Genomic DNA, 10,000 nt, shown 5'->3' on the forward strand with positions numbered 1-10,000 from the left:
TTGATTTGATGCTTCTTATTTTATTTTGAAAGCCTTCACCTTCCACTTCCTGTTTCCTCCCTTCCACTTTGAGTTTGATTATTTACCCAGAATCACCCAGATACGGACCTGGAGTGTGAATTCCAATGTATTAGGACAGGACGTGTGTGTGTGTGTGTGTGTGTGTGTGTGTGTGTGTGTGTGTGTGTGTTACCCGTCCTGTTGTTAAAACTGAAGTGGGCGCTCTTGTCGGCGATGCCGCACACGTTCCTGACGGAGGCGATGCAGGTGTATTCAGCGTAGTCCTGAGGCCGCAGGTTCTTCAGCTTCAGGATCTTCGTCTCTCCCTGTCAAACACACACACACACACACACACACACACACACACACACACACACACACACACTAAACCATTAATATCTGTTATAACTGTTGATGCACACAAATTTTTTTTGTGCTATTATTTTTAAAGTGAGAATAAATGAAAGGTTTCTGCCACAGAATTTAATTTTTGGTCTATTTTTAAACAATTAAATTTCAAAAGCTTTCACTTCGCCGCTCTGGACGTGAAAACCCCGGAGGTTCGGCCAGGAGCTGGACGGGAATCAAACTTTGAAGCGTTTCTGGCGGCGGCTGGCGAGCGACCTGCCGCCTGGGGAGGAAACTGGGATGGGCTAAAAGGAAGAGGATGACTCCAGGAATGGGAGGGGGGCACGATGAAGAGGATGAAGATGAGGATGATCCCAAAATAAAGCTTCAAACTTTATTCCCTGAAGACGGAGGTAAAAAAAAAAAAAGTCTAAATTTATTTTACTAACCGCCAAAGAAGTGGGCGTGTCTGCTCACCTGCGTGAAGAAGGGCTCGTAGATCTCCACCCCCGCGTCGGAGCCCTGCGTCAGCGCCTCGCGGCCCCGCCTCCAGGCGTAGTGGACGGGGGGGTTGGAGTTGGCCACGCAGCGGAGGAACACCGTCCGCTCGAAGTAGAACTGCTCCTTGGACTCACCCACGCTCTGGTGCACCGTGATCACCGGGTCGTCCAGGTCTGAGGAGGAGGAGCGGAGAGGAAGATGAAGATCAGGGGGTCCTGCTGTAGGGCGTCCCGGTCAGGGTGGGGGGCGGAGGGGTTAAATATTTATCCTCATTTCGCCTGCAGGTTGTGGAAAAGCCTCCGTGCCCTGAAGGAAGCACTCAGCCGTGATGCATTCAGGTACCACTTAAATCCCTGTAATCCCTGAAAAAAAAAAAGCATCCTGCGGGATATTACAACTGTTACACAACAACGCTGGCGGCGGGCGGATATTGTTTCCCCGTGTTTGGGTGGAAACATGTCAGGTGACGCGTGTGAGGGACGTGGATGTTCGTTTCCGGGGATCGAGTCGGAATAAACGGGAAAAGGGACCGCAGATCGTCAGCCGGAATCGGGTTCCGACGACAATCGGTAGCGGGTCGCACGCCGTTTGTCGCACGAGGAGGAGACGTGTAGGCCAAACGAGGGTTGTAATCCCATCAGCTGACAGGAAACACGTTTAATCCTCAACCCCGGTGCGCCGCTCCGTTTTAGAACTCAGTTATCTTTACAAGAAACTGAAACAGTCATGATGCTAAGCTAACGGCTGCTAGTTGCAGCTGGTGTGTGTGTGTGTGTGTGTGTGTGTGTGTGTGTGTGTGTTCGTACAGTACACGTCGACTCGTATGGAGCGTATGGCGGGGGATCCCAGGCCGTTCTCAGCTTTGCAGTAATAGCGCCCCCCCTGGTGGCGGCTGACGTTGTCGATCTTCAGCGTCTCGTTGTGCAGCGACGACTCGCCCTGGCGGTCCGAGGCTCCGCCCGCCGTCTTCGTCCAGCGCACCTGTGGAGGTGGGAGGGGTTTGGAATCACAACACACCACAGGCCAGTTGGGGTCGTTCCACTTAGACGCCAGTTTGGACGGGAGTGGTTTAGATAAACTGGTTCATACTGGTTCACACTGGTTCATACTGGTTCAGACTAGTTCAAACTGGTTCATACTGGTTCACACTGGTTCATATTGGTTCAGAGTGGTTCATACTGTCCAAACAGGCTCATACTGCTCTGGAAATATTTCAACGTAAATATTTTACTCTGAAAAAAGTGACTAGCTAAAGAGGCTACAGCTCTTTAGTTAAAACAGAAACGGAAACAACGCCTGCTGGAGATTAACTCCAGTGTGTGTGTGTGTGTGTGTGTGTGTGTGTGTGTGTGTGTGTGTGTGTGTGTGTGAGTGCATTCATGCATGTGTCTCCAGATTTGTCCTCATTCAGCAGCTGTTGCGACCATCCCGCCCACCTGCTCCATGCTTACTTTCCACCACCATCACCATCATCATCACCATCATCATCTCTCTGCTTCTTCTGCGCAAACAGAAAAATTAACAGAAATGTTTGTTTTTATTTATTAATCATTCAAATAAAACCTGAAATTATTACTATTATTAATTATATAATCCCCCCAGATGATGACATCATCATGACCTTCACCTGGAACCCGGAGAGAAACCTTTCCAGATGCTCCTCAGCTCAGAGGGAAAACAGCCAATCCAAAAATAAGTCGTCTAGATGTGTCTAGTCTAGTCTAGATGTGTCTAGTCTAGTCTCGATGTGTCTAGTCTAGATGTGTCTAGTCTAGATGTGTCTACTCTAGTCTAGTCTAGATGTGTCTAGTCTAGATGTGACTAGTCTAGTCTACATGTGTTTAGTCTAGATGTGTCTAGTCTAGTCTAGATGTATCTAGTCTAGATGTGTCTAATCTAGATGTGTCTAGTCTAAAAATGTCTTTTCTAGTCTAGATGTGTCGAGTCTAAATGTGTCGTGTCTAGTCTAGTCTAGATTTGTCTAGTCTAGTCTAGATGTGTCTAGTCTAGATGTGTGCAGTCTAAATGTGTGCAGTCTAAATGTGTCTAGTCTAGTCTAGATGTGTCTAGTCTAGATGTGTCTAGTCTAGATGTGTCTAGTCTAGATGTGTCCAGTCAAAATATGTCTAGTCTAGTCTAGATGTGTCTAGCCTAGTCTAGAGATGTCTAGTCCAGTCTAGATGTGTCTAGCCTAGTCTAGATGTGTCTAACCTAGTCTAGAGATGTCTAGTCTTTTTCCAGTGCGTAGTTCTATGTAGTGTAGTCCTAGTCTAGTTGTGGTCCTAGTCTAGTCCAGGCCTGGAGGGGTCTGGGCATCTCTAGCTTTGATGGAGGTTTTCTTTGCAGCATAAATGAGTTGAAGTGAAGAGAACCTGCTCTGTGTATGTATGTCATGTATGTTAAGGATGTTATATTATGTATGTATATATGCATGTATGTAAAGTACTGTATGTGTGTGTGAGTTACTCTGGAGCTGAGATACAGATGAGTCCTGGCCCCCCTCCTCTCAGATTAATCATATCGGCGCCCACAAAGACATTTGCATCTCATAATGTCGTTCCGTTTGTGGCTCACAGTAAATCATCACCGACCCGCCGCAATTCAGCAGGTCAGGGTTTGAGGACTTGTTGCCATGACAACGAATGAATTTAAATTCCGATGTAGGCCGTGGACTTAGCGGCTTGCGGTCAGAGGTCAGAGGTCATCGTTCACAGGTGAGACCGTCTCCTCCATCCAACGCTCGTACGATGCCGCTTTGTTGTCGACGTCGGAAAACGAAGGTTGTTGTTTTGTTTGTCTCGGAATGAAATCGTGATGCGGCGGCGGCGGCGGCGGGATTCAAACCTCCGATGTGACGGAAAAACAAGACGCTTTAAAAAGAGGAAGACGGAGAGAGAGAGAGAGATGAATGGAAAGGAAGCCGAGCGCCGCGGTGACGCAGGGACAGAAAAAAAGTGGCTTTCACTGTGTGTGTGTGTGTGTGTGTGTGTGTGTGTGTGTGTGTGTGTGTGTGTGTGTGTGTGTGTGAGGCTATTTATAGCCTCAGCAGACATCAGAGAGGCAAAAGTAACAGGAAATAAGGGAAGGATGGAGAAAGAAAGACAAGGACAGGGAGGAGGAGGAGAAGTGGTGAAAGCGGTGAGGGAGAGGAGGTGATGAAGGGCTCCATCGCTCCTCTCATCGAGTGAGAAAGTGAAAGCAGATGAAAGCTTTACTTCATCTGGTTCTGGCTCCTTCTCCACCCCCCCTACCCTCCACCTCCTGCGGAGCGTTTCTTCTTCTTCTACTCCTCCTTTCAATCCACAACTTTTTTTGTGATTTTTAATTTTTTTTAAATTAAAAAAAATTGTATATTTTGTGTTTGAACGCAACAAGCTGCGACTGGTGATCGGATTTAATCCACCTCTATGTCAATAAAACACCGCAAGCAAGTTTGCTTTTAACACCTTTTGCCCTCAGCACAAATAAACAAACAAACAAACAAACACACGTTTTGTTTTCCTGCTGTCATCAGGAGACAAAGACGTCGCTGACAACAGAATCAGGACAGAAACTTTTCCCCAAAGTCTCAAATATCCGCATCTCAGCGTCTTTCGAATAGGCCTCCATGTAGAGCCCCGCCCTCATTTGTCAGCTGAGGTCCCAGCAGGAGACCTATAGGTCAGAGGTCAAATGCAAGGTCATCCCAGATGATCCAGGCTTGGGCTCCGCAGTTCGATCCCATCGTCGCCATGGAGACAAACAGAACGAAGGCTGGGCGGTCTCCGATCTCAAATGTAAACCAGCTAAGGCTGAATGCTACGTGCTACGAGGAGCTACGACGTCATGGAAGATTAAAAAAACGAGCTTTTTTATTGGAAAGTCGGTGATTGTAATCTGATTACTGGATGCTAACGCGGCGTGCTATCGGTCCAGACGGCTCGTCTGGACTCGTCCTCCCATCGGCGTAGATGAGAGGCCTGTCTGAGATTAAAACCAACCTTCTTAATGGTTTCCTGACGGGAACATTATCTCCCGGCGTTCCTGCCGAGAGCTTGTTAGTTCTTCACTTTTGAAGAACGTCAACTTGTTTTTATTAAATCTTCATAAATGTTAATGACGGAGGAGCCGAAGCCACAACATCTCAGGCTCCCGTGTCGACATTATCTCTGCATCTCCTCCGTCGTTTCTTCTCTGACTGATTTCTCTTTACCCCCCCCCCACCCCACCTCGTCCCCGCCGCCCCAACCCCCCCTCCGAGGGGCCTTTCTCTCTCCTCTTCATCGCTCACAAAAAAAAAAAAAAGCGTCTCTTCTTCTCCGCGTGATTGCTCTCATTTATGAAACACGACGGCGTTGCAGCGGCTCGGCTCTGCGGGAGCTCTGCCACTTACAGCACGCCGCCGGGGATGATGGGAGCTTTTTTTTTTTATTACTGTATGTGCTCTGCAGAGTCAACAGGGATGTGTGTGTGTGTGTGTGTGTGTGTGTGTGTGTGTGTGTGTGTGTGTGTGTGTGCGTGCGTGTGTTTTCACGCTCCGGTTCTTCGGATTTCTCTGGTGGTTCATTCATCTTTTAATCGGCTGTGGAGACGATGAATGAATTCTGGGATGTGCTGAAGGACTCGCGCCGGCAGGAAACACGTTTCCACCTGAATCTACCTGAGGAAACCACTCTGACCAGTGTCACCAGTATAAACAGGTTGACATCAACCAGTCTGACCAGAGTTACCATAGCAACCGTCACTCTACTGAAGCCAAAGCTAACGGCAACTTGGTTTTACTGCTTCAGATCTCCCCCAGAAGCTCCGCCCTCTCCCAGTACACCCAGTATTACCTGTGGGCGGGGTTTACCTGTGGGTGGGGGTGTCCTGTCACCAGACACTGCAGCTCCAGAGTCTCCCCCTCCCTGATGGTGTAGACCCTCTCGCTGTAGCGCTCCTCCTCCACGTTACAGGCCTGACCCGAGTGCACGATGCGCACCGTAGGGGGCGCTGTGGGGGGGGGGGGGCGGACAGGAGACCACACAGTCAGCTGACTCAGCACACGCCCACCAGCCAATCAGAAGCAGGTTCGTTACGTCATTCATACAGGTAAACCTCATCTAGCGTCGCTTTTTTGGGGAAACCGGTGTATAATCGAGGACGACGTAAACCGAGGTTTACCTGTATTTACGAAATCAAAACGTTTTATTTTGAAAAGCAAACAGGAAGTAGAATGGCAAAAGGGCATTTTTAGCTTAAAGGAAGAAAACACGACATGAAAACACGACTTGTTCTTGATGCTGCGTCAGAAACGAGCAAGGAATTTATCATTCATCATCTCCAGATGATTCCATCCCGCCGTGAATCTGTGATCATCATCATCAGATTCCACCTGCGACGCCGTCTCCGCGGTTTTAAACGCAACTTTTTTCCGCCGTCTGTTTTATTAAATCGCCCCTTTGTCTCTTAAGTCCATAAACTGCAACTTTCTTTGTGCAAAATAAACCTAAAAACCTGCAGCGGCGGCTCTGATCCGCCCCCACACGCCTCGCCTCGCCGCCACCGCCTCGACGCGCGAGCGATTTCTCAGAGAATTCGGCGTCTTTGTCTGCAGAAAGAGAGAAAAAGCGTCTGATGTGGAAACGGGAACACATCTGGAGGTGAAGTCAGACGAACGGCTGACGGAGTGAAGCGACGGCTGGGGAGCCGTTAGCCTCAAAGAAGAGACGCAGCCCGCGAGACCTCCTCCATCCGTTGCCATGGGAACCGCACGCATCAGCGCGTTTTAAGTGCCGTCCTGGCTGTTCACACGTTCAAAGTTTGGACCTGAGAGGACCGAGCTGAGCTGAGCAGACAGTGGGGGTAATCCATTCTAAACTGGCGGGGGGGCCCGGTGGTGGTGGGTGTGCCCCCCCCCCCCTGCTGACGCTGCAGGTACATCGAGCTGCTTGTGTTTCTGTGTCAGCAGCTGGGATGTGAACTATTTCCAAACCGCCTCTATTTCTGCCTGACCCCCCCCCACATGCCCCCCACCCGTGACTTACTTGCGTGGCGCTAACGCTAATGCTAACGGGAATTAAATATCCAACACTGAACTCCAGCTTCATCGGGAGCTGACTCAGCACTTCTTCCTCCTCATCTGTGACCTTCAGGTCGGATCAAACGAGGGGATTCCTGTTATTGATGAGCGATCGGTTACCAATATCAGGACCGACCACATTTTCCTCCCTGTTGTCAATGGAGACTGAGGAGGAAGAGGTGAGGAAGAGGAGCAGGGATGGAGGAGAAGGAGGTGAGGAAGAGGAGGAGAGAAGGAGGAGGAGGTGAGGAAGAGGAGGAGACGGGGGAGGTGCCGTGGATAATCTGGTTGTCCTAGTTCTTCTTGCTTCTCTATTTTTAGGTTTTGGATTTCTTTTTTGTCTCTGGTGACTCTGCTAATGTTTTCTGCTGATGTCATCACACACACACACACACACACACAGAAACACACACACTCCCTCGATGGACTGATTCCTTCCCAGCATGCAGTTCAATCAGTGGCTCGCTCTGAAGAGGCCCAACTCCTCCAACCGACATCAACCAGACCCAGAATAGATCAACAGAACCACAGGAGAGTTTAACCACAAGACAACGATAACTGAGTTCTGGTGGAACCACGTTAGACTAGAAGTTCACTGCCAAACTGGAGAGGAAAGGCGATTGGATGAGAAAGTAGAGTTGAAGCCCCGCCCCCCCGTGTCCTCGCCGCTGATCTCAGGTCGGGTCCGTCCTCCCCGGTTTATTCATGTTTAAGTAAAGATTTTTACGTCTGCGCTACACAAGCGCTCTCGCTCTATTTCTGGAGCAGATGATTTCTCAAGAGGAGGCTGCGAAGTCAGTGGGACGGCTAAATATAGCAGCAGACGTCTGATTGGCTGACGCTGTGGGGCTCCGTCTGCATGCATAATGAAGCAGAAGGAGAAGAGGGATGAATGAAAACCACACAGGACGCGTCCTACGGGCCGTCTGATTGGCCGCTCAGGCCGTCGAAGTTTTCAGTCGCGACTAAAAAGTTTCTAAAAAATTTCCTTGGATTCGTGAAAATTCCAGGATTCATAAGGAAATTCCAGGATTCCTTAAGGATATTCCAGGGATGGTGACGTTGGGGGTTGCCGGAGGTCATTAAAAATGTAACACAGGTTCTTCTTCTGGTGTTTTCCTATCGTAGCTTCCATCGCGTCGTTTTGAGGTCACTTCCAGGAATGGTGATCCAATGGTGAACAGGGGGCGGAGCTTGATGCGTTTTATAACCCAAACGTTCTCCAACTCTGGCTGGCCGACTAATAATCATGGAGGAAGAACGGGTTCCTCTTCTTCTTCTTCTTCTGCTCCAACAGCCGCTCTGACCCTGATACCCACTGAGCTGTTAAATACACACCGATCATCATCATCATCATCATCATCATCATCGCAGCGCTCACACTGTAATTACAGCGTCCATGCATCAGTAATCAGTAAAGGAGGAGGGACGAGTGTAAGCCTTCATCTTCACTGAGCGGAGAACGTCTCCGGTGGGGGGAGTCAGGTAATAAAACTCTCGATGATCGGAGAAAAAAAAATCCCTTTAAATGATGCAAGAAAATCGATCGGAGAAGCAGCTGGTCTGGGATCAGCATCAGGTCAACATCTGCTCTCCTGGAGCCGGATCTGTCAATCCAGGTGGATCCGGATCCATCAAAGGAACGTCAATGGATTGGAGTTCAAAAGTGGAGCATCCAAATATCCCATCCGTATCCATAGCGACCACCTGGGTCTCTGAACACCTCCACCTGTTTCACCTTGGACCGTTTCTGACTCTCAATACGTCCAAACACTCGTGAATAAAATCTGTGCATGTCAATCCTTTCTTTCACGTCTCCATGGCAACAGCTTACACTCACTCATAAAAGAGCATCTTTTCTCCATGTCGTCTCCTGTGCGTACTCATGTTCCCCCGAGGACACACCCTGATGAAGATGCTTGCTCATCTCTGGCTGTGATGAACAAGCGTTTTTGTTTTTTTGTTTTTCCTGCTTCCATGGCAACACCTTCCAACAACCTGCTGCGCCTGTGAGACGAGCGTCTGGTGTGTGTTCAGATCCAACCCAAGGCCGGGCGACGCCCCTCCTCTCCTGGTCGCTGTTGAAATGATTGAGCCAAGAAATCCTGCAGTCAGAGAACGCAGCATCCCTGATGGGCCTCGGGCCGCGGCGCCGACACGCAGCCTGTTGATTTGACAGTTTGGTGCCGGCGCTCCTCCTGTCACGGAGAGCAGGAGCGCTTGTTTCACCTCCGCTCACAGGACGGAGTTAACGGACGACCGGAGGCCCCGTTCTTCACGCCGCTTCGCCGCCCGCGGGACGGACGGTTCCCTCAGCTGCTCGCCTGACTAATGCTGAGCAAAGCCCTCCATGAATCATCACACACACACACACACACACACACACACACACACACACGCGCGAGGTGTGTGTCAAAACTTCCTCTGCAGCTGTGCGAATCATGACTAAACATACAGTAGGAGTCACCAACATGATCAACGTGACACACACACACACACACACACACACACACATTACAGCAGAGACACGTTTTCCACACGGGCGGCCACATTTTTCTCACCTCTGTGTTTTGCCCCCACCTCCCAGCATGCACTGGGGGAAGACTTTCTTCCCTTGCGCTCTAAATGTATTTTCCTCCTTTGCGTCCTTCCCTCCTTCTCCTCTCCTGACTGTTTCCTCTCCTCCTTCTTGCTGCATCCTTCCCTCCATTCATTTCATCCTGTCATCTTCTTTACTTTACCGATTTTCTTTTTCTCTTGCACGTTTTATTTTTCTTATCATCTATTTTTCCTCTCTTATCCTTCATCTCTTCCCTCTTTGAGACCCCTCATTTTTCCTCCTCTCTTCTTTCTTCTCACATCCTCGTTTTTCTCTCGCATCTTTTTCCTCTCATTTATCTCCTCTCCTCCTCTCTCCTTTTATCCCCCCCCCCTTCTGTTTCCTTCAATTCTCTCCTGTTTCCTTCTCTCCTCTGTTGTCTCATCCTCTCCTCCTTTTCTTTCTCATCCACCTCCTCTTCCTCCCCCCATCCTGAGCCGGCCAGCAGGAAGCAGTAGGTAGTCCACCAGTAATGCACCGCGCTCCATCCTCATTATAACACATTAACACTT

The 10,000-nt window shown here is 49.4% G+C and overlaps 1 protein-coding gene across 1 annotated transcript in view; it reads right to left on the reverse strand.

Moving 5' to 3' along the window:
- Positions 1-10,000, reverse strand: part of mdga2a (MAM domain containing glycosylphosphatidylinositol anchor 2a) — a 33,872-nt gene that overhangs the window by 19,698 nt on the left and 4,174 nt on the right. Inside the window, exons 2-5 of the mRNA XM_068338502.1 lie at positions 5,681-5,820; positions 1,656-1,830; positions 826-1,022; positions 194-326 (exon numbers count right to left, since the gene is read on the reverse strand). Coding sequence (XP_068194603.1) covers positions 194-326; positions 826-1,022; positions 1,656-1,830; positions 5,681-5,820 — 645 coding nt within the window. The remainder of the gene's footprint in view (positions 1-193; positions 327-825; positions 1,023-1,655; positions 1,831-5,680; positions 5,821-10,000) is intronic.

This window comes from Antennarius striatus, chromosome 17, assembly GCF_040054535.1.
Source record: "Antennarius striatus isolate MH-2024 chromosome 17, ASM4005453v1, whole genome shotgun sequence".
In the NCBI taxonomy this organism is placed as follows: domain Eukaryota; kingdom Metazoa; phylum Chordata; class Actinopteri; order Lophiiformes; family Antennariidae; genus Antennarius; species Antennarius striatus.